This window comes from Blastomyces dermatitidis, assembly GCF_000003525.1.
Source record: "Blastomyces dermatitidis ER-3 genomic scaffold supercont1.1, whole genome shotgun sequence".
Classification (NCBI taxonomy): domain Eukaryota; kingdom Fungi; phylum Ascomycota; class Eurotiomycetes; order Onygenales; family Ajellomycetaceae; genus Blastomyces; species Blastomyces dermatitidis.
The window spans coordinates 8,006,140-8,029,077 of NW_025544774.1; the positions used below are offsets into that span (position 1 = coordinate 8,006,140).

The window sequence follows — 22,938 nt, forward strand, 5'->3', positions numbered from 1 at the left end:
GAAACACTTATCGGTGAGATTGAAATGAAAATCATCATGTCATACTCCAATCGGTGTACGTTCCATGAACTTATTAATGATAATATTTTTTATATTTGTTTCTCTAAATTATCCCAAAGCCTTTCAAACCAGAACTTGGGGAAAAACACTACCCGGAACGAATGCCCATGCGAATTGAGCAAAAGGAACGCCAGAATAGGTAAGGGATCCCAAAAGCGCCGCCGCTATGCAATGAGAGATATCTATAACACAGAAAATAAAAGACAATATCCAGCCGAATAATCATACAGGCCACGCTAAATAATACAAATAATCACCCAGTATTGCAACGTAAAACGAACGAAAGGAGGGGGACTCAATGAGGGCTTAGCTACCGGACAACGTGATCGCAGGAACAGGGACATTCGATGCGGCTGTGGGAGGGGCCTCCTTGGCTTCCGAATCATCAGCAGCCTCTTCGTCTTGCTTCCTTTCAGCCGCCGGAGGGCTCTGTCCAGAGATTTTCGACGACATCCGTGAGAAGAAACGGCCGATGGCACGGAATCCCTTACCCACAGGAGAAAATACGATGCTGAGGCCCTTGCTAATAGGTCTCCAGATGGTAGATATGGTGTTCACGACAGCATCGAACATGACCTTGAACCACGGGTCGGGGAAGCAGCGAATAAGGACGGCAAATGGTATGCACATGATTGCGCAGAGGATACAAATGAGCCACTGGATGCCATCGATGGGTCGCACGGAAAGTGCAGAACCGCCGACGAAGATGATCATGATTTGCCCACCGAACATGAGGCAATTAATGCCGATGAAGTAGTAGTTTTTAAGGATGCCCTCGAAGATATTGAACTTGTTATCGAGGCGGCGGTTGTTGAATTCATTGAAAATCTGCATCCAGACAAAGGTGTTGAAGACAACTGTGTTCAGTTTCTCCTTAACGACTTGGTCGCTCAGGTCGTAGTTAAAGATGCGGGCACCGCCGAAGTAGAGAGTGTAAGTCACGGCGAGCTGGTAGATGGTTTGTCCGATGATCATTTTCCACATTGTTGTTGTGAAGAGGGGGGCGGATTTTGGGGTGGGTTTTCGTTCTAGGATTTTCTCTGTGGGAGCATCAGTAGCGAGTGCCAATGCAGCGAAGGTGTCCATGATGAGATTAACCCATAGCAGTTGTACCGGTTTCAATACACTCTCGTTATTGCTATTTGAGACGGCGGACACGAATGTCAGGAAAACGGCAGTAATGTTGACGGTAATTTGGAACTGAAGGAACTTTGCAACGGCGTCGTTTACCGCTCGTCCCCAGGCGATGGCAGTGACAATGGATTTAAAGTTGTCGTCCAACAGAATAATCGAACTGGCTTCTTTGGCAACCTCCGTACCAGCAATGCCCATGGAAAATCCCACATCAGCGGTCTTAAGAGCCGGTCCGTCGTTAGTTCCATCGCCAGTAACAGCGACAGTCTCCCCGAGATGCTTCAGTCGAGCAACCAGGATTCGCTTGTCTTCTGGAGAAGAACGAGCTAGGACTTGCAGATTTGGAAGGATTCTATCCATCTCCTCATCCGAGAGTTGCCGAAATTTGGGTCCTTCCATGGCGATACCTTCGGGAGTTTTGATGCCGCATTCCGTGGCGATAGCAATGGCCGTCGTAATATTGTCACCTGCAAATTAGAATTCTGGGTATTAACTTCTGGTAACCGAACCATAAGCAAGCTTTGGGTAGATAAAGGGGAATGTACAAACCTGTAACCATTTTCACGGAAACTCCGGCCATATTGCATTTCTGAATAGCAGCCGGAACCTCAGGTCTCAGAGGGTCTTGAATACCAACAACACCAACCCAGTTCATGTCATGAAAGATATCATTGAAGTCAGCCATGGAACGCTCATCCTCCATAGTCTTCGCACCTGCTGGTGGCCACGATTCGAAATCTTTGTACACCATGCCGATGTTACGAAGAGAACGCTTGGAGTACATGTCGATGGTGTCAAGAACCATATTCCGCGAGCTCTCCGAGAGGGTTTCCAGAGAGTAATGACTATCCGAAGTGATCGAGATTACCTTGCTGGATTGTCCAAGTAGTATTTCTGCAGCGCCCTTGACGTGAAGGCGATATTCTCCGGATGGCTGGCGGACGACGACACCCATACACTTGCGCGCAGAGTCGAAAGGAATGAGCTGAACAACTTCGGCATTGGAACGCTCCTCAGCCACATTCACCAGCCCAAGGTAGTTCTGCGCAAGGTTTAGCATGGCAACCTCTGTTTTGCTTCCGATAAAGACTCGTTGCCCGTTTTCTTCGCCTTCGAAAGCAGTCGAGTTGAGAGCAATGCCTTTGACGAGAAGACTCCTAATTGGAGCAGGAAAGTTCTTTAGCTTCTCCGCCATGTTCGAAAATCCTTCGCCATCCTCCGAAACCTGGTTGAAACTAGTATCGACGCCGACAGTTCCTGCCACAACTGTCATCTTGTTCTGAGTGAGAGTACCAGTCTTGTCGGAGCAAATAACAGTTGCGTTTCCCATTGTTTCGCAGGCGCGCAGGATGCGGACAAGGTTGTTTTCCTTGACCATGCGCTTGGTGGCGAATGCCAGGGCTAAGGTGACAGCCAACGGAAGGCCCTCTAGTAAAAGAGAGTTAGAAAGGTGCTTCTGCTTGAGGTTGGAACAGAATAAATTAATGCTTACCTGGGATTGCGACAACAATTACTGTGACTGCGACTATTAAAATATGTAGGAATTCTCTGCTCTTGTGCGCCGCAGTTCCTGAATTATCAGGGAGCTGGACAAGGAAGCGAATGAGAAGAACCATAAACAAGGTAACAGCCGCACTATAGACTTAAGTTAGTGAAAGTGCTCAGTATCAAGAACAGAGACTGGAGTATATGGCGGCACGTACGCAGTTCCAAGACCTCCAATCCAATTGGCAAGTCTCCCAAGCTTAACTTGGAGAGGGGTGGGATCGTTCGAAGTTTGCAGCGACATCATGATTTTGCCGTAGGTAGAATTGGGTCCAACGCTGGTGACGAGATAGGTACCGACGCCTTCAAGAACCTTGCTTCCAGAAATAATAAACGGGTCGAGTTTCTTTGTAGCTGTCCCATCCATGATACGCTGCCACACCTCGTTTCCGGGGGTTTTCTTCATTTGGTCCGATTCTCCAGTGGCAGATGATTCGTCGCATTTTACACCATGACCAGTAAGGAAAACGCCATCCGCGGGGATCGCATCACCCGGTTCCAGGTGGAGGACATCGCCCACTGTGATGTCGTGAATTGAGATCATGACTGATTTCCCTGAACGGATAACTTTGACTTGGCGGTCATTTTTCTGCTGCTTTGTCAGTACAAAGAAATCGAAAATATCCAATAAAAGAACCAGAAAATACGAACCCTCCTGTTCAGTTTGACAAACTGTCGTTCCTTTTGCCAATCATTCGCAGCCGTGACAAGCGTGACGATTAAAATGGCAACGCAAATGGCAACACCCTCGATCCAGTCAACCTGCGATCCTCCGCTAAACGTCTCGTAGAGGCCCAGAGTGAGGGATACAACAGCGGCAATGGTGAGTAGAATAATGATTTTATCATTATAAGCCCTCCAGAGAAGAATCAAAAACCCGTCCGCCTGTCTTTCCGGTAGTTTATTGGACTGATAGACCCGCAGCCGATCTGTAAACTGTGATTGAACCGAGAAACCAGACTCCGTAGGCATTTTCGTCAATTCCTGCTTCGTCTCTGGATATTTACTCGAAGAAGATTGTTTGGTGGCTTCTTCAAAAGAAACGGTCCCTTCCAGCCTGCTTTCATCGATCGACAAGCCCGCCGTCAAATCCGTTCGTAATCCGCGCTCCAAGCCCCACAGGCCTCCGAGAGCTACAAATGCTTTGAGAGACTTGGGATTTAACATTTTATTCAGCTGACCGGGCGAAAAGGCGAAAGGGTTATTCTCCACTTGGAAGTCTGCGATATTTCGCAGATCTGGATTAAGAGCTTCTGATAATGGGACGTCATCGTAATCTGCCTCCCCTTTCTCTGGCGAATGCGAGTGGGCCGTAGACCCAGCTCTAGATCTCAGAGTCTCTACATTTGAGATAAACGAGCCGGAACGTGAACGAAGGGTTTCGCCGTCCACAGAGCCGGGACTGTTAGGGATGAGGAATGAGCCATCGTTATTCCGTGTAGTGGGTCGATCTATCGAGATAGCATCCTCATTGAAACTCGAATCTGAAGTTGATGTGTTGGATAGCTTTGGCTGCATGTCAGTATTATATCCACTCTTAGAAATAATGAAATAATGAAATCGAGTGCCAGCAGCATACCGAAGTATTGATGAGTATTGGGGGAGCCAACAATCTGTTATTGTCGTTCGCCATTGGGCGCGGTGGCTGAAAAAACCACAGGCGAAAAGGAGGTCTCTATACGGTCCTCCTTGAGCAGACAGTAGTAGCCAGGTGGTTATGAAAGAAGATTCAGAAAAATTGAATAAGTTGAACAAGGGATGTTGTGATTGACGAGGTCGCGAAAATATGAACAAAAAATAGTCTTACATTCACAGCGAACTCGTGTTAATTATAAAATACAAAGGGCAAACCCAACAAGAAGGCGAAGTTCCTCTGTCCAGTCTGTCTAGCCTGGCTTGAGTTTCTTCGTGGAACGGGCTGGTGTGGGGACTGATGGAATAGTATCGGGGCTGTGCTTCTTGGTGCCCCCTGTAGGGGTTAGACAACGACGCCGCCGCCATGGAAAAATCACCTGCGAGGGGAAGGAGGCCATTCGCCCGTCCGGCTGACACTACAAACGTCGCAATATAGGCGCCGCAGTCCATATTTGATGATCGGTGGTTCCCTTCAACAAGCTTCAAGCGAGCAAACACAATGGCCGCAGAAGATCCCAGATCCAGTTATTGCTGCTTCAACGCTGCAGGCTATTTCGCCGCTGTGATTGGCTCGCGGTAACTTCCCGAGGTAGGTTTGGCAGGAGTCCACGGGTGCTGACTAAGCCAACTTTGTATTGCAGCCTCAAAAGCTCTCCAAAAACCTTCTGGCGCTCTTTCTGCACACCCCACGGAGCCTGCTTCCATTTTAGCTCTGGCAGATCTTTTGTGAAAGTTTTCAAGGTTACCTGACGCTTTCTCAAGCGCTCTCTCCTTTGGTCGTATTTTGTCCCGCCAATTGGCGTTGTGCGGGAGGGGCTTGTTGCTCGAGACGGGATCCTACCCTCCAACAGACACAGACAGGAGGTCAGCAATCTCTTATGATATAAACGCTAACACCCCTTTCCTTGGTTGCGGTCGCACTGTTTGAACATTCACGGCAGCGATTCTATATCCCATCCATATCTATTTTTCCATACGCCCGTTCGAGGCAGATTGATTCGTCGTTTTTGATGAGCGCAGGATATTGGTCCCTCGTCCGTGCTTGGCAGTATATTACACCGCCCTCCTTGGCGAGAGTAAGAAGTACGTCCATCCCCTCTTCAAACCCCACCCCGTCGTGAAAATAACCCACACAGATCTATGAGGCATTTTGCAACGAGCTGTGGTGTGGTGTGGGTATTCGGATCACCTCTGGGAAGGGAGAAGGGAACTTGGACTTTCAATTCAACTGTATCGGGGACGATTTTTCTTCTTTTCTCCCCGTCTCCTCTTGCCCCACCCACCCCGAATCCAGTACACACTTGAGAGGGGTAGAACCCCCTAGCTCGGATATCGTCTTCCTTGGGAAGTTATCATACCTGTCAAAAGTGTGTCGCAAGTCGTGGCCTTGTGGAATTTCCGCCTCTTCCATGGACACACAGTCATGCACCTCGTAGTGATGATGTGATAATATTAAACCCTCGACGTAGGTAGAGAGGCACAGCCGCCTAAAATTTGGAATCGGGAGACGGATACCTCCGTCAACCGAATCTTTTGATGGACAAACCCGATGGAAGCGCGACTCACGGACTCCGAAAGGAAGTGGGGGAAGTGCTTCAGTCTTTTAACTGTTACATACTAAATACCCTCAGTCCCAAATTCGCTATATTGGAACAAACCTTGACACACTGAGGAGGGATGCAGTTAAAATGAAAGGGTTCTGGAGCAGTTCTCTTCATGGAGACCCAAGCTGGATGCATCCACAGATATCTGTACAAGTCGCCGGAAGCATAGCCCAAACAAAATTTGAATATGTCTGCTGTGAGATCCATAACCGCCGCCTTAGTCTACGCTGCCTAGCCGGGGCAAATCGCCGTTCCCCCTTCCCAACGAACGGCTGTCCACTAGTATAGATTTTGCGGATGTGCCTTGGGGAGGTTGGGTTGCGCGGGAAAATTTTGACCCGGGCACATGCCAAATAATCATGTAGAGCTGAGCAATGACGTAGTCCATGCTTTGAACCCGACACTTGGTAAATTCTACGCAGGTGCTATTCAGATCGAGCGTGGCTGGCTTCCTGGTCTTGCTGCGTCAGCGCAGATTCGCAACCGGTGGCTGAATTGTGGAGTTCATGGCGGTGCAAATTCTTTAATAGGTAACTTAGATTATATAATCTGGTGCCCCACTCCACGTGATTGAAATCAACTTCCAAGGTTTCCTACTTGTTGCTCCGACCTCAAACACTTTAATAAAACACAAACCACAATGCCCTCCCTTCCTTCACATTGTTAACCTTGAACTAATCGTTATTATTATGTTTTGCTATGTCCCATTAACTGACTCATCTCTTCTTAGGACTCTTTAATTGAATCAAATGACAACATACGTATACGCACAATCCTGCTGCCGTATCTGATCTCGAGTAGTCAAGGTTAGTTCTTGGAGCAGCTGTTTCTCTCGTCCTTTCGTGTGGTTCCTGAAGGAGAACTAACATATGTAAAAGAACTTCACTGCGATTGAGGCTAAAATCCTCATTCGTTTTCAAAATGCGAACTTCGTTCAGGAAATCTTTGGGGAAATTATTTTGGTCTTCCCAGACTAAATCAACTTAACGCCGCATGATTGCCCACCAGGTGTTCATGTTTAACTGTGTAAGTTTTGGGAGTTCCTTAAATCACCATGATACCGGCAGAAAGGTAATGCGACTTTCTTCATCATACGAAGAATTTACTCTTCAACTACTAGCCCACGACCTTTGATTCACTCAAATAGTGCCTCGAAGCTTACATTCTACAGCAAACTTATATGAAAATGAAAATAATTCTGGCTGTCCCCACACGCGTAAGTCAACGCGATTTATCATATTTCCTGTATCAGCGCGATGCGTTTCTGTCACCAAAATCTAACATTATCTATATTAACAGCAAACAAAATTGGATCCAATATGTAAATGAAATATTGGATCTAAAATGATGTGGTTGAGCGTAAGTTGATCCCCAGTAATCATACAATCACTTGCAATCCTGTACATCTCCATCTGTTTACTCCTAACTAACCTGCTCCATTTCTATAGATTTCTCACCTACATGCATTCATTGCACTCGGATCCATCTCCGCTTGCAAAACAAACCCCGAATTCTATAAAATATTGAATAGGGGCATAAATCACATGAATTATACATTTCCAAGGTTCATATATGTGTAATTCATGTGATATATACCAACTCCTCACCTCGCAACTCATACATGGGTTGCAAGCGTCTAAAAAGCAAAAACAAAAATTCTAAATTCTTTCAACGATTTCCGTACGAAATGAAACTCCAAAAAAAAACCATATATATAACTAACCCTACGGCCGTCCTTTACGTTTTGGCGGCTGGCTATGTATGGCGCATCAATGCTACTTAACTACCTTGTAGGTTTATTAGGCCTTTTTTTTTTTTTTTTTTTTTTTTTTTTTTTTTTTTTTTCTCTCTCTCTTCTTTATCTTTGCTCTTTCCCTATGTTATCCACTGCCTCTCCATCATTTTTAGCCGTGTGAGCGAGCTATCAAATCAGTCACTTCCAATTTATTCATTTCAATTCAATTCTTACACACCCACCTCAATGATAAATTATCTCCGTGCGATTCCCCCTTTACCTCCCACGAGAAGCAAACTTCCAAACCACAAAACGATAACAGTATGCGTGAAGCACGCATGAAAGGAAGAAGCGAATCAACCCCTCAGCATGGTGCGTGATATATCTCCCTTTCCCCCTTAAACCTTACGTGCCCCCGACCAGCGACACTTCACATTACTTCAACCGCCAAGTCTCTCCCAACCTTTCGATCTCAACCGCGCGCTTCTCATCTAGCGACACTCTTCCGGCCTCCAAAATTGCAGTGGTGGCGATCGTGTTCTTAAGGGTAGGTAGCCCACGTTTATCGAGCTCATCCAGAGTCACCCGACCGTCGTTCAACGCGCTTACGGCATCTACAAACTTCTCAAAACTGATATAACCGTAACCTGTCTGACCGCCGAAGTTGCCTTCTTCGTCCGGTGCATAGCGCATGTAGAATCTGTGAAAAGAGAAAATAATCCATTGAGTTTGTGGGTCTGAACGATTATTTCTTTTTAATTTCTTTTCGTAGCTTCTTCCTTGCCTGATGAGGTTGGGTGGAGCGTTGCGGGATTTTTTCAAAAAATATTATTATTGATTGGATGTTTTTGAGATGGGGTGTGCCGTGGGGGCGGAGTAGGACATTGTGGAACTTACGGATTTACCCAGGCGACATTACCCTGGCTATCGTCTGTCACATCATAACCACGCTTGGCTTGATCGATTCGAATCTCGCCTTTCGAGCCCATCCCTAAAATTTTCGGATTTATGTTAGTTCCAATTGGTCACAAAGGCTTTCCCTGCCGAATGCGGTGAAATAAAGGGTAAGGGGATAAAGGCGAATGGGAGCAGACGAGATTTTAAATTCCTCCGTCCGTGTTCGTACATACAATGAAAATACTGATTCGAATGAACCCCAGCCTTCTGTGGCGCCGTCCAGCTCGCCGTATAAACTCCCGTGGCAATCTTGTCCGGCTCACCGTTCTTGTTCCATTCGACTAAGAGTGTGATCGTGTCCTCTGTCTCAGGCACACAGCCCAGTGCCACCGCGGCACCTTTCGATGCCATCGCCGTCACCTTCACCGGCGAATACTCCGGCACCATACTCTCGCAGATATCCACATGGTGAGAGTTCAAGTAATACGAGATGTCGCTATCGCGGCCCGCCCAGGCCTTGAACGTCTCCAGCTGACTCTTCGGCTGGCTCATGTAGCTGTAGAAGTAGTTGAAGTCACCTAGGGTGCGTGCCTTGGCGCGTGCGTCGGAGTAAGCTGGATCGAAGCGCTTGTGGTGCTCCACGAAGACGAAGACGCCGTGCTTGCGCGATTCCTCGAGGAGGTGGAGGTGGTCTTTCAACAGTTTTGTGGCGGGTTTGGTAATCAAGACGTGGATCTTGCGCTGGATGGCATATAGAGCGATGGGATAATGGGTGGTGTCTGGGGTGAAGATGATGACTGCAGACCCGGGGGGCAGGTCATCTATGGCGGCCTTGTAGGCTTCTGGATCCACTTGGTCGTCTGCGGGAAAGGATTTAAAAGAAACGTCTAGGTTGTTATAGACCTGCGAGATGTTTTTCTGGAGGTGCTGTTCTGTTCCACAATGTTTTATTAGGATGTGACTGGCGATGTACGACGTCAATCATACCTAGACCATCACCTGGACTGGATGTAGAAGCGGCTCATTCAATCCGTATGGAAAGTAGACTCACTAATTGCAGGGAACTTGGACCCGGAGACGCCCACCATGCTCAAGCTACCGACTTTACCTCTCCTGCGCAAATCGAAGAGGGTCAAGCCCACGACGCCAACTTTTTTGTCTGAACCTGATTCGCATCCGCCTACGAAGCCAGTGGTATATTCTCCGGTTCCCACCTGCGATAGGATACATAGTTAGAAATATTTTGCTTGATCAACCGTCATATTCGAAAGATTAGCCTCACCATCAGAACACTTGGAGGGGCCATATTTGCTCTTGTCGGGTGTGTATGCATGTAGATCGCAGGATTTTTCAATGAACAGGTAGCAATTGTAGCAATGAGGTATGGAGTTAGGGAGTGGGAGAAGGAGAACAAGGAGAAAGAGCAAAGCAAATAGGAGGGGCTACAGAAAGATATAGCCAGTCATATGCAGGTAAAGACAGCGGAATATAGCGAAAAGTCCCGCACAGAACCGCGTCGCGGGTAAAACTATATATGGGATAAAACAAGCAAGCAACAGCAGCACAAAGGATATGCCAACAGCGGCCAACTTCTGCAAAATCTGTATCTTATATTCTTGCTTTCCGTTCCTTGCGCTGTACATACAAGCTGACAGATCTGTAAGGTTTAGCCCTACCGGACATTTACCCCTCTTACATCATAACCTATGAAATACGGAGTACTTCCATCCATGATCTCCCGCTAACTACCAAGGTGGTTGGTTTATTGGTGAAACTGCCCCAAAGAATAATTGTCGACCGGTTTAAGCCATGATGAAGCTTAAAACAAAGTCAACATAACCCCTTTAGGTAGCACAATGAAGCGGTTGGAAGCTACCTGGCTTTCTTAAACCGCCTTGAGCTTTTAGCCGGATTGATTGCCAACTCCACCGAGGCGATACAGAGCTGGGATAGTCTTTCTTGTTGCAGTACAGAAAAAATATATGCATCCCTTAGTTCTCATGCAAAGGTGCGCTAGACCTGCAAATGCCCCGCTTAAGATTTAGGTCGAGAATGGGAGAAGCAATGCGCCTATATGCTTGCCTCGGAATGAGCGTCAGATGAGTGTTTGGACGACATAACGGTTTCGTGCGATCGTCCAGCTTTGCAATGTTGGATGCAGGGCAATTTTAGACATAAACATCCTTGGAAGGCTCAAAGGGCAACTTTTACCTGGTCATGTGTAATGGAGGACCTGTCAGATGGAAGCTCAAAAACCAAAATCTACTCGACGACATTCAGTAGATTCTACCCTCCCAGTCAATCGCGGAATGCTCAAAGCTCTCTCTACCTCCACATTCGCCTTCCGAGATTAGCACCTCCTGTCAAACTAAACCAGGGCTACCTGCAAGGATATCTGTCCCGCAATGAACCAACCAATATCATAGTCCAGAAGCCAACTTCACTGGAGCAGGCCTGCGGCAAACTACCCAGCTACACCCGAACAATCTCCAGCAAACATGGCGTAACAGCAAAGCTCTCAACCCCTGCACGTCAACGACATTTCTGAACCGGGGACACACTGAACCCAGCATCTGCGAGTATGTTGCAAGAAGCTAACCATGCCGCTGTGACGTGTTGGAGAATTTCTCACGCTTCATGCACCGAACACCTGACCCGACGCTTCTTGTGAAACTTGAATCAACAGGTGCGAGCCAGCCAGAGACCGCGGATGGCTCTGTGCATGTTGGAACGGTGCTTGGGATGAACCGGGCCTTACGCATCCATGTCCTGTGTAGAAGATGGGAGTTGCGGGCGTGGCGGTTGCATAGGGGTTGGAGGTGTGGAGGAGGTCGAGCCGAGCCACATGTCCTGCTAGCAATATGAGGAGTCGCAGCATACAGGACTAAGGAGCTTCCGCCTAGACTGCTGTCATAGTGAAGAGAACGGTTCGAGTCGGCGACAAAAGTCTAACTATATCCAACACCACTAACCTGAGCTAATAGCACAGATACCGATCGGGCTTGGACCTTATTCGGTCACATATACTCCGTAGAGGTGTTACAATAAACTTGATTTTTAAGAAACCACTCACGCAAGAATTAGATCAAAAGACGCAGTCAACGACTTGCAGGTGTGTGATGGTTATTTCGCTGGACGATATATTGGATAATTGCCTGCTACTTACTTGGGGAGATCTTGGTTGATTGATATGGCAGTTTTCGCATGAAGAGGAGGAGGGTGCTCTTAGTTTTTTGAGGATTTTTTATAGATGATACGAAGTATTTCCGGTTGGCTAGGGTTCGATATCGATATGACTACTGAGTGCATTTACATAAAAGCGCATGAACAAACAGATCTCTCCAGCCTCTCCCGCCCATGCATCCCCGGCCCCTCCCGCTCCTCCCGGTAAGAAGGGCCTGCATTCTTCCGTTCCTAAAATTCTCCTACATGATATAGATGGATGCGAGGTTTAAGTAATATATATATATATATAAAAAGAGAGAGAAAATAAATGTTGCGTCTCCTTTCTTCCCTTTTGCGCCTCTCCGATCTTCATTTTCATCCCCCACCATATAGGAAACAACACTGTATCTACAAACTGAATGGCTGGTAGATGCTCACCTTCCCATTCGCCGATGCAGAGCTACCTATAAAAAGCACTCGCCTCCCACTGCCACCCAGCACCCGACATAGATATCCATCACTTCTACGGTACAACCCTGTCAACATGTCTTAACATGGATTGAAGACGTACCACTCCCAGGAGCTGCAAGTAACCTTTCAGCAAGGCCTCGTCTGCATCAATCCGTGCCTCGGTAGACATTTTCGTACTCAATCGCCGCGCAGCACACGTATATATATATATATATATATATATATATGTACCTGTAATGTATGTATGTACATGTACTTCTGTTACTATAGCCCCTCCCCCTCGCCCTACCCCGCCCCATATCCACACCATCCGTGTATCCCGACATCGGTTCCTATTTATAGTACTAAAGGCGATAGATCAAGGATTTTAAAAAGAAAGATGTAAAGGGACCTGCACGGGTATCAGTATGATGTAGAAGCTCTTAAAATATTTTCCAATATAAAGGGCGGTGAGAGCGTTCCTTGACTCACCGCATAGCCGGCACATTTTGAATCAAAAATCAAAATTGTCTATGGAGGTAAATATAGAGAGGGACCTTTCTAGGCTAACTTACCTCTAGCTCTAGCTCTGCTGACTTCTTTTTCCTCATGGCTGCGAGTTGCTAGGATATGGATAGACAAAGAGATATGAATAATGCGCGCGTATTCAGTGTATAATAGTATATGTACCGTACTCCGTAGAGTTGTCCTGACTCGATTACTATAGCTATGTACGGAGTACGGAGTACGGACTATATGGACCGATTATTGTAGGACGGTAGTCCCCGATACATGCATTCTTCTGTACGTAGTGGCCGATCTTCCTGTCAAATTCAGCAGGGGTGGAGTTGCAAGCAAACCGCCTCGCGCTGTGAGGATGGGATGTTGTTAAAAAATTTTAAGATTTATTTTAACTTAAGTTACAATCTGAGTTTGGATGAGAAAAAATATTCTCCAAGTATTAAATTATTTTATTGACATCATTTCTGGGTAAAAAAAAAAAGGGTTTTCTCCAAGCTTTACATGTCAAAACCTAGTTTTGGACTTTCTCTCCGAGCAGTTCTTTCACCAATAAGAGTAACTATGGATGGACATGGGAATGATTCGACAATGCAAGAATCCTTGACAGTGAGTGCACAGGTACCGAACCAACCATGCAAGAGATCATGGGGCAGATACATGGGGACGGGTAAGGCATATATATATATATATATATATGAAATATCATCGCCCTGTCATTCCAAGGTTGTTGGAGCCTCCCTTTCTAGGTTTCTACCTCGATGTTTTAACTCGTATCTATGGAGGTTTATACCTCGCGTGTCGAACGCTGTTTGTTCTGTGCCCCCTGAGCCTACTCCCCCCCCCGCCTGAGCTCTGATTGGCCCAGTACGGGACACACACCGACGAAACGGCAAACCACCCAACTTGCGGCAACCATTGCAAGCCCCTTTCCGCTTCTAGTTAGCGTTTAAAATTTCGACGCGAAAACGGCAAACAGGAAAATTTTTCCATAGCTACGATTGGTCAGAGCTCTCACCGCCCCCTCTTTTTCTGCCAAGGCACCAGACAAAACAGACAAACTTCAGGAGACATCTCCTTCTCTTTCTTTCTGCCACCATCCGGACCAACGCTCATCCAGCTCCAACCTCCCCCCTCCTCTCTTTTGTTATCCAGTGTGTTTTTCTCTCTCCGTCTTTCATTTCATTCTCTGTCCTATTTCTCCTCCTGTCTCTGATCCCCCTGGTTGTATTGAAAACGTTACGGAGTACGCAACACCCACTTCTGTTTGTCATCGTTCCTATTCTTTTTGTGGCTAGCCCTTTGTCCACCGGCCCTTGTCCGCACTATTATTTGCGTTATCTGCCCCCTATTTTTCGTAGGCTCGGCGGAGTCGAGAAAGTTGCAGATCAGTAAAAAAAAAAAAAAACTTTCTTCTTCAAGAGGCGGATCGCCTCTTTTGTCGGATCTCTTCACTGCCGTCGGATTATCCCGTGCAACCAACAACGGGACGGACGGACTCTTTGCTGAATGCGAAGCATCCCGAATCTATATCAAGAGTCATTCTCAGTCTCCTTAGAAAACCACTTGTAACATTTGTATTTATTATTCACGGCTGCTTGTTTTTCCTTACTCTCCCCTGGAGAAGCAACGTCACGATTTCGCTTTCTGCATATATCGAATTCTCTGCTCGCTATTTTCGACGGTTTAAGCCCCCAATGTCGCCAAATACCTCAGCAAACCCCCCTCGTTCAGTCCGTCGAAGACCTTCTCTGCTAGCTGGCTTCCGTCCCAAAACTGCGACAACTGGAGCCGATCCGCCTTTGCCCCCGTTGCCCCCGTTACCTTCGCGTCCACACACTGGCGTATGGGTCCCTCACAAGGATGGAAGCTATCGAGAAGCAGTTTCGCCCTTCTCCCATGAGATTGCGGTGTGCGACCCGGGAACCGGGCAATTACAACCACAACAACCCGGCTATATTGCAACGCCTACCCTGGTCGAATCGGAAGATGACAATACTTTTCCTTCCCTGAAAACAAGACATCGCGCCAGCAAAAGCTTCTCCAACCTGCGTCATGGCGTCACACATGAGTTGAGGGCCGTTGCACGTCGCCTTTCCTTGACACTTCGGCACAAGTCTTCCAAGTATAACCTCGCAGTACCCATGGGAGGGAAAGACGATGGTAATACTTCGGACGACTATAGGTCGGCCGATTCTGGAGCTGTCATGGGACCCCGACCCGGTCGTTCATTCCATCGCCCTTCCTACAGTAATCTCAATGCACTCAACCGTTATGGTTCGCCGCCACCCCCAGTACCCTACGTGGCAGATCCTATTCCAGGAAATGGCTCGGAGCCGCCAATTCTCCCTGATGATCTCTCGCGTGGCGCCGCTGCCAGAGCTGCTGCGGCTGCTCAAAATGAGATGGTCAAGATTGGCCGCGTGGCCTCAGGCGGCGATTCGAAGATTTTTGAGTCTGAGACGGTTCTGCTCGAAGAGTCAGATGTGTCAGGGGACTCCGAGAGTGGCATCGATGTTAATCTACAAAATAATGTAGACGTCTCTAAGGATGATTCTGAGGTTGTGCGCAAAAGTATGATTCCCACCATCTGATTCTTCCAACTCGATTGATGCTAATTCTATGTGCCACAGATCCTATGGACTATCTACCCGCTGAACTTATGGCGCATGTCCTCTCGTTTCTTGATGCCGACTCACTGAGACAAACCGAATTGGTTTCCCATCAATGGAACGAGCTGGCCTCTTCCCATCATGTGTGGAGAGAAGCTTTCTGGCACGAGTACAAGCGCGGGCCTAATACCGGAAAAGTAGCAAACGGACAACCAAGGTATATGGGGCTGGGACGTGTTCGGCCGAACCAGGATTGGAAGAAAATGTTTGCCGTTCGACGGGCTCTGGAATCTCGCTGGAAGGAAGGCAAAGCTGCCGCAATCTACTTACATGGACATAAAGACAGCGTTTATTGTGTTCAATTCGATGAGTATGCCGATCACCCTTCCACGACTGTAGAAATTGTTCTAACTCAAATATAGAGACAAAATCATTACAGGTTCCCGCGACCGAACCATTCGTGTCTGGGACGCACACTACCCCTGGCCCTGCCTCAAGATTATCGGTGCCCCTCCCGACCCAAAATCACCGTCCACACTAGGCCGGCTCGTAATCGACCCCCCAGACGACGATGACGCCGCACGAATCCCATTCATCAGCATTAGTCCTCCGGCCCGCTCGTCCCCAGACCTATTCTCCCCCACCTCCGCGACAGGCGACTACCACCGTGCCTCTATTCTCTGCCTCCAGTTCGACGACGAGATCCTCGTCACCGGCTCGTCCGACCACACCTGCATAGTTTGGGACATCAAGAGTGACTACAGGGCCATCCGCCGCCTCACAGGCCACCAGGCCGGCGTCCTCGACGTTTGCTTCGACGACAAATACATAGTCACCTGCTCCAAGGACACAACCATCTGCATATGGGATAGGCGTACGGGTGATCTTGTCAAACGCCTGCTAGGCCACCGTGGACCAGTCAACTCGGCCCAGCTCCGCGGTGAGCTGATCGTCTCTGCCAGCGGCGATGGCGTCGCGAAGCTCTGGAATATCACGTCAGGCCTCTGTATCAAGGAATTTCCCAGCCGCAACCGCGGCCTCGCCTGCGTTGAGTTCTCCGAGGACGCCCGCACAATCCTAGCCGGCGGCAATGATGAGGTCATCTACCAATTCGACGCAAACACAGGCGAACTTGTGGACGAGTTGAAAGGTCACTGGGGCCTCGTGCGCTCATTGCATATGGACTCGGCAAATGGACGGATAGTGAGTGGGAGCTACGATAGGAGCGTTAAGGTTTATGATGCGGCAAGTGGGCAGTTATCGATCAGTTTGGCGAATTGGACAACGAGTTGGATTCTCGGTGCCAAGAGTGATTATCGACGAATTGTAGCGGCGGGCCAGGATGGGCGTACTGTTATTATGGATTTTGGGTATGGGCTCGATGGGATTGAGCTTCTTGAGGAGTGATTTACGGGAGTTAATATGTCAAGACAGGTTTTTTCTTTTCTTCTCTTTTCTTTTCTTTTCCCTTTTCTTTTATATATATATATTATTTTTTTAATATTTGGAGCATCTGTTTCTTCTCTTTTCCTTTCTGTCCTTTTTTATCTGAACACAATTTCTTTCGTCTCTATTTCCCTTGCATCGTCCCTCTGTTTTGGTTCGGAAAATCCGGTTCTGTTATTCTTTTCCCCCTACACTGAGCTGCCACCCGGTGTGTGCAGCTTCTTCATTTATCCAATCTTGACATTCGCACGCGACGCCTACTATCTCTCGCTGTTTTTTCCTTATTCCTTTTCTTTTCTTCCCTTTTCTTCTGGTTTCATCCTCACTGTTTTCTTTGGCCGTCTGCAGCTTATTTGCTTTTGCCTGCACACAGAAATGATTTCATCCTGATATTCATCTGTTCTTGCACCTATTTTCTATGTTATGTTACGCCTGTGTATAACCGTCATAGACAGTCTTCTGTTCTCGATTCTTATTATCTACTTTCTTGTCTTGTCTATTCTTTTCTCTCCTTTCCATTTCTATTTCCTGCTTCTCTATAGGTTTTAAACCTATGTTGCCTTCTACTGGGATTTTAGACCTGTTTTTTCTTATCTATATATTTCTTTCTTCGGTTTTTCTCTTGCGCTATACCGGAGCTGGGTTGACTGTATTCATTTTCAATGCTGTATGTGCTGTATGAGCTGTATGTGCTGTTTGTTGCGGTTTGACTGCTGTTCATAGAGATGGGAATGTTTTAACTATTTTCTTCTTGTCGGTTTCTCCTCTTCTATATGAAATAATTATGCCGCACGCCTAGCACGAATTTTTATTATCCATTTCAACGCTAAACTTTTTATTCTCTTCAGACATGTGATTGTATTCAGTGAATTTGATGATACCTAATATTTTGCTTTGCTAGCGGAGTGCTAAAAGGATTTTCTTGGACTGTGAGTGGAGGAATTGAACAGGAAGAACCGTTCCGATGACAACGAACCACCGGAAGGCACAGGAGCACCGAGTGACATTGAAATCATAATATATCCTGCTGTCCACAGAAAATGACAACCCATAGCAACAAACAGCCTTCATAGATAACCTGTGTCAGGAACACAACAAAATACGAATGTAGTGTAAAATAGTTAAGATAACAATAACTTTATTCAACATCCATTCATTACCTCAGATAGGTAATTCTACCTCTTTGGATCCCTCCCTGTAGATAGAGTTGAATATTATTCAGTGTTGGCCAGAGCGGTTGTGGGGGCAAAAAATCAATAGAATAAATAGAATCAAAAATAAATAAAGCGAATTGAGTTAACCCGAATATTTTTAAGGATTTTAAGTCCATTCCTAGGACAGGAAAAACAAAACAAGACCAAACAACTACGAACGGGTTTCGCCTTTTGTCTTTCATTTTTCATCTTCATCTTCATCTCTCTCTCCCTCCCTCTCACTCACTCTCGTAATTCTCCCCTCCAACCAACCCCCCACTCCCTCCAATCCTCCATTTCTCTCGAGTCTCAACTCGTCCAGCTGGGAGACTAAATAAATAACATCATCTCCCAAACCGCAACCGTGCGTTCCCCCCCCCCCCCCCCTTCCTCTCCTCTCCTCTCCCCCTCCGACCTAAACACGTCCGTACATAATTCTACCCCGTCTCCTCTTTACCCATTCCGCCTCTCAAACTCTCCCTCTGCTTCTCTCGTTCTAACCGCCCTTCGTATCTCGTACAGGGGGTTCATACAGTCAGTTCCATCAGCTTCGTGCAAAAACCAAAGCACGAAAAACAGTTTTAAGAAAAACGGGCACCACATCCTTTAGGGGAGGGATCCGTACAACAGAACAGGAAGATAGATCTCCGGTATCGATTTGATCCATATTCGCCATGGGTGAATCTAGGTATGTTTGTTGAGTGCCATTCCCCCCCCCCCTCATCTTCCCCTTTCACTACATTCTTCTTCAGGAAAAGGGAGCGAGGCAGACGGGTGGATGGGATGGATGGGATGAAGTGGGCGGCAAAAGCGAGCAGAGCCCTGACTTGTACTCTTTTTTCTCTCTTTCACAAGATACCATCAAGAAGGGAATGAGTGGAAACTATCTATCTATTTTCCTGCTCTACTAAATATGAGAGTTACTGGCCCTGCTCCCTCTGGCCGGTTGTCTGATGTATCCACACACACATACGTGACGATCCCATGCTGACGATTCTCCTCCCGCTTCTTTTTGGGGTCGGGGCTGAATATGTAGGCAAGAGTTGTTGGCGTGGTTGAACAACCTGCTGCAGCTAAACATTACCAAAGTCGAGCAATGCGGTACCGGGTATGCACTATAACTTTTTTCTTGCCGTTTCCTTTGTGTCGAGCTTCGTTGCGTTCCCGTGCTGCCGGGATACTTGGTGTTCCGACCCAGTGTCCTCTCGCTCCAACCGTCTCCATTCCTGCCCTGCCTTCGTCTTGTATGGGGGTTTAGCCGGTTTAAAAGGACTTTGGATAGGTTGGTCGGGGTGGTTGGCATGGAATGGGGCTGGGTTGGATGAAGATGACAGTCACCTGGGCCTGGGATGTCTACGTACGAAAGGAGCCTCGATTTGACGGACGACACTGAGACTTGAAATATTTGAATTTTACGAACTGGAAAAGTATTAAGAGGACATGGCTGACGAAATGCTGCTTGCCTGTTTGATATAGGGCTGCGCTATGCCAGGTCTTTGATTCTATATACAGTCAGTACTCTTTATGTGGATTCTTCTGGAGATAATAATTATCTTATCGCTAACCAACTTGGACTTCGTCGAATAGTGGATGTTCCCATGGCGAGAGTCAAGTTCAATGTCAATACTGAATACGCCTACCTCCAAAACTTCAAGATCCTGCAAAGTACGACCTACTCGAAATCCCTTCCCCAAACAAATCCACAATTTACAATCAGCTCCCAAAAGCAATATATCTCCTTACCAACGCTGCTGGGATGCGTTTTCAAGTGATTATACTCCCCAAATTCTAACAATCAATCTCTTAGATGTCTTCATACGGCACCAAATAGACCGTCCCGTCCCCGTTGAAAATCTCATCAAATGCCGAATGCAAGATAACCTCGAATTCCTCCAATGGACTAAGAAGCACTGGGACCAATACTACCCAGGTGGTGAATATGACGCCCTCGGCAGACGAAAGGCCTCTGGGGCCCCAGCCTCCAATTCCACACGTACTACATCTGCCTCAGGCGCACGAAGAGGTGGCACGACACCCGTGAACTCAGCGGGCGGCCGGCCACGACTCGCTGGTGGTGTTGGTGGAGCCAACTCAGCCGCATTGACGGCCGAGATAAATGCGCAAAAGGAAGCCATCGCCGGCCTGGAGAAGGAGCGCGATTTTTACTTTGCAAAGTTGCGAGACATCGAGCTGTTGCTGCAGCAGGCTGTCGAGGCGGATCCAGAGCTGGATAAGGATGACGATTCGCTCGTGAAACATATTCAAGCTATCCTCTATTCGACTGAGGTATGTCCTGTTTGGCTCCCCGTTCCTTTTGGTTTTCATGGCAAATCCCTATCCCCCTTCTCATGTTTCTTTATTTTGCTTTATTGAAATATTCCATTGCTTTTGTTCTGTTCTGTCGAGCTTTCATCGTCTACAGACCAAGTTTGCTAACCAAGAACTCTTAATAAAGGAGGGCTTCGAAATACCCGAGGCAGAAGGGGCTGCCGGAGGCGAGGAACTAGAGACGTTTTAAGCAACCATAGAGAGAAAAAGGAAACTGCTTGCTTAAATCCTTCTCCTTATTTACCGTGTTTTGTGATGTGCGTTTTATTGTTCGGCCAGCCTGTCAAATGAGCTTCTGTGGCTGCATGTCTTTCTTTCTATATTTCCTCCTTTTCGTCACAAGTTACCGTTTCTCAACCATACTTCTTCTAAAATAATGAGGCTTTTGGTCCTTGTGTCATTTTTCGATAATTTCTCCTTTTTCTATTGGCTCTATTGGCCTTTTTTCTTTTTCTTTTCTTCTTTTTTGTGTACTCCGCACTCGAGTTTGGCACAATTTCATCTAGCCCTGTTCCTGCCCCTGTCCTATCCTCCGGTACTTGCCACCATTGCCTTTCCTACCCCAAAATAAAATATCTTAATGCACACGAGCCTCTGTGTACAAAGACATTGCAGAGCTAAGCTCAAAACAGAAGACTCTGCAAGATTGATTTTACAGCTTATTAATAAAAGAGATAGAACTGTAACTGCAGTGAAAGCATGTCTTTAAAGATGAAATAAGATTGACTTGAGAATGAGTTAAATAATAATATAGATAATTGATAAAAGATTAAAGAGAGATCTGCAGAACTGAGAGATGAATTAATTATCAAAGATAATGACTGCAGCTGTTTTCTTAATTAAGTTAAGAATAAAGTTAATAAAAGATGTTCTCTATAATATCTAATAATATACACAGTACTTCTATTTTTATCTCAGTCTTGTCTTATTTTCATTTTATCAATTGAAAACAGACTTAGAAATCTTTTAATTGAAATAGTCTGATTAACTTTTCAATTCAAAAGAGTTTAATAAATATCTTAATTGAAGTAGTCTGATCAACTTTTCATTGAGTAAGAATAATGAGTTCAAAAGTACACTCAGTTAATGTGAAAAAGAATGCTTTCTCAAATGCTATTTCTGAGATTGAAATTCTAAAGAGAAGAAAGAAAGAAGAAATAGAGAAACAATAAGTTCTTGAAATACAGAAACTTGAAAAAGTAAGTAAAATTCTTGAAAAGCAGTGTCTGAGTGAGATGAATGAAGAAGTTCTGTTAATTCTTTATACTCAGACTAGACAACTACAGAAAATGATCAAGTTTAAACTTGGAATTTCAAACACAGTTTAAAAAACTTTGAAAATTTCTAATATAATTACTGACTCTTCAGTTTACTCTTCTTTCTTTTTTACTTCTTCTTCTTCTTCTTCTTTAAATCAGAAGAAAATATATATTTAAACAGCTGAATCTACTATCTCTAAATCTGCTATCTCTAAATCTGCTATCTCAAAATCTACTCAAAATTCTGAGAAAACTGAGAAGAATACTGCTCATACTTCTATTAATAGAAGAGTGAAGAAAAAAATGTAAAAAGAGAAAAATCTTCAAATCTTCAGAAATAGAAGACTTATTCTCAAAGTCTTAAATCAGAATATATTACAGAGAAATAAGCTAAACTCAAACCTTATTTTCAAAATTAGAAATGAAATCAATCAGCAGTTCTTTTCTCAGTTAATAACTGATATTAAAGTTCAAAAATCAGTTATAGCTTCAATTGAGTCATTCTTCTTTAAAAACTTTATCATTCTGATCACAATGCCTGAATTCAGTGCAGAATTTCTTATTCAGAATGAGAATCTCTGAAAGTCAGCAGTAGAATCTCTGTTAAATATAACAATTCTATCTAAGAGAGATGAAAAGTGAGATAAATTCATTCTTTATAATATTTCAGTTGAAATCTTTGACTGTGAGAAAGAAATACTTCTTCTCAAAAATGAATTGAAAGAATACAATTCTATTCAACTCAGAAAAGAGTCTGTATAACTTAATTCAATTAAGTTCAGATAGAGTAGAAGAAATGCCTCTGTTCTAATGTATATAAAGATACTTGAATAATCAACAATCTCTGAAGTAAGAGTAGTAGATTTGAAAATGAGAGTTCATGAATACAAAGACTCAAGAAAGAATCTCAAAGCTCAAACACAGTGTTCAAACTGTCAAAGATATGAATACTTTGTAATCTCTTGTTTCAGAGACTCAAAATATGCATTCTGTGCTAGAGATCATAAAACTAGTAAGCATAAATATGAAACATGCTTAAAAAGAGATGAAATATGTTAATATACTCTACTTAAGTGCTTCAATTGTAAAGAAAAACATGCATCTAGCTTAAAAGAATGTGTATTTACTTTAAGAACTCAGAAGAACTGAAGAAAAGATGAAGCTCAAAGTGAATCTAAAACTGAAGAGAAAAGTCAAGCTAGTAAATCTACAACTGTAAGCTTAAAAAGAAGAAATTCTTAACTATCTAGATCTTCAAACTTCAACTCTTCAGCTAAGTGTAAATAGAATTTGAATTCTCAAACTTCTGTTAAGATTGAAGAATTGAGAAATGACTCTAATAAGAAACTAGATATA

At 45.4% G+C, this 22,938-nt stretch overlaps 6 protein-coding genes across 7 annotated transcripts; 3 read left to right on the forward strand and 3 right to left on the reverse strand.

Moving 5' to 3' along the window:
• Positions 1-7: 7 nt before the first annotated feature.
• BDCG_01117 (Ca2+-transporting ATPase) lies at positions 8-6,478 on the reverse strand. Its single transcript, XM_045416627.1, has 6 exons — positions 4,319-6,478; positions 3,391-4,245; positions 2,898-3,328; positions 2,687-2,829; positions 1,744-2,622; positions 8-1,661 (listed from the first exon to the last, which is right to left on the reverse strand). Exons 1-6 carry the CDS (start codon positions 4,370-4,372, stop codon positions 367-369), a joined length of 3,657 nt encoding a protein of 1,218 aa, XP_045272312.1. The 5' UTR covers positions 4,373-6,478; the 3' UTR covers positions 8-366.
• A 36-nt stretch (positions 6,479-6,514) lies between these two features.
• Positions 6,515-12,118, forward strand: BDCG_01120 (uncharacterized protein). Its single transcript, XM_045416629.1, has 6 exons — positions 6,515-6,784; positions 6,857-7,004; positions 7,150-7,194; positions 7,278-7,337; positions 7,427-8,777; positions 8,874-12,118. The coding sequence occupies exon 6, from the start codon at positions 10,766-10,768 to the stop codon at positions 11,156-11,158; it is 393 nt and encodes a 130-aa protein (XP_045272314.1). The 5' UTR covers positions 6,515-6,784; positions 6,857-7,004; positions 7,150-7,194; positions 7,278-7,337; positions 7,427-8,777; positions 8,874-10,765; the 3' UTR covers positions 11,159-12,118.
• Positions 7,337-10,906, reverse strand: BDCG_01119 (oxidoreductase). Its single transcript, XM_045416628.1, has 5 exons — positions 9,893-10,906; positions 9,662-9,824; positions 8,844-9,542; positions 8,611-8,704; positions 7,337-8,413 (listed from the first exon to the last, which is right to left on the reverse strand). Exons 1-5 carry the CDS (start codon positions 9,941-9,943, stop codon positions 8,149-8,151), a joined length of 1,272 nt encoding a protein of 423 aa, XP_045272313.1. The 5' UTR covers positions 9,944-10,906; the 3' UTR covers positions 7,337-8,148.
• BDCG_01121 (uncharacterized protein) lies at positions 10,932-12,415 on the reverse strand (the record flags this gene model as incomplete). Its single annotated transcript, XM_045416630.1, has 3 exons — positions 10,932-11,558; positions 11,944-12,024; positions 12,347-12,415. 3 exons carry the CDS (start codon positions 12,413-12,415, stop codon positions 11,205-11,207), a joined length of 504 nt encoding a protein of 167 aa, XP_045272315.1. The 3' UTR covers positions 10,932-11,204.
• A 1,043-nt stretch (positions 12,416-13,458) lies between these two features.
• On the forward strand, positions 13,459-17,789 carry BDCG_01122 (F-box and domain-containing protein). Its single transcript, XM_045416631.1, has 3 exons — positions 13,459-15,318; positions 15,378-15,726; positions 15,779-17,789. Exons 1-3 carry the CDS (start codon positions 14,442-14,444, stop codon positions 16,761-16,763), a joined length of 2,211 nt encoding a protein of 736 aa, XP_045272316.1. The 5' UTR covers positions 13,459-14,441; the 3' UTR covers positions 16,764-17,789.
• Positions 17,790-17,836: 47 nt separating this feature from the next.
• On the forward strand, positions 17,837-21,117 carry BDCG_01123. Of its 2 annotated transcripts, none has more exons than XM_045416633.1 (7): positions 17,837-18,359; positions 18,518-18,683; positions 19,032-19,103; positions 19,472-19,506; positions 19,583-19,660; positions 19,803-20,281; positions 20,451-21,117. In XM_045416633.1, the coding sequence occupies exons 2-7, from the start codon at positions 18,670-18,672 to the stop codon at positions 20,511-20,513; spliced, it is 741 nt and encodes a 246-aa protein (XP_045279447.1). In that variant the 5' UTR covers positions 17,837-18,359; positions 18,518-18,669; the 3' UTR covers positions 20,514-21,117. The 2 variants fall into 2 exon arrangements, with proteins under 2 accessions (XP_045279447.1, XP_045279446.1); XM_045416632.1 differs by having other exon boundaries at positions 19,803-20,290; positions 20,451-21,109.
• Positions 21,118-22,938: the final 1,821 nt, after the last annotated feature.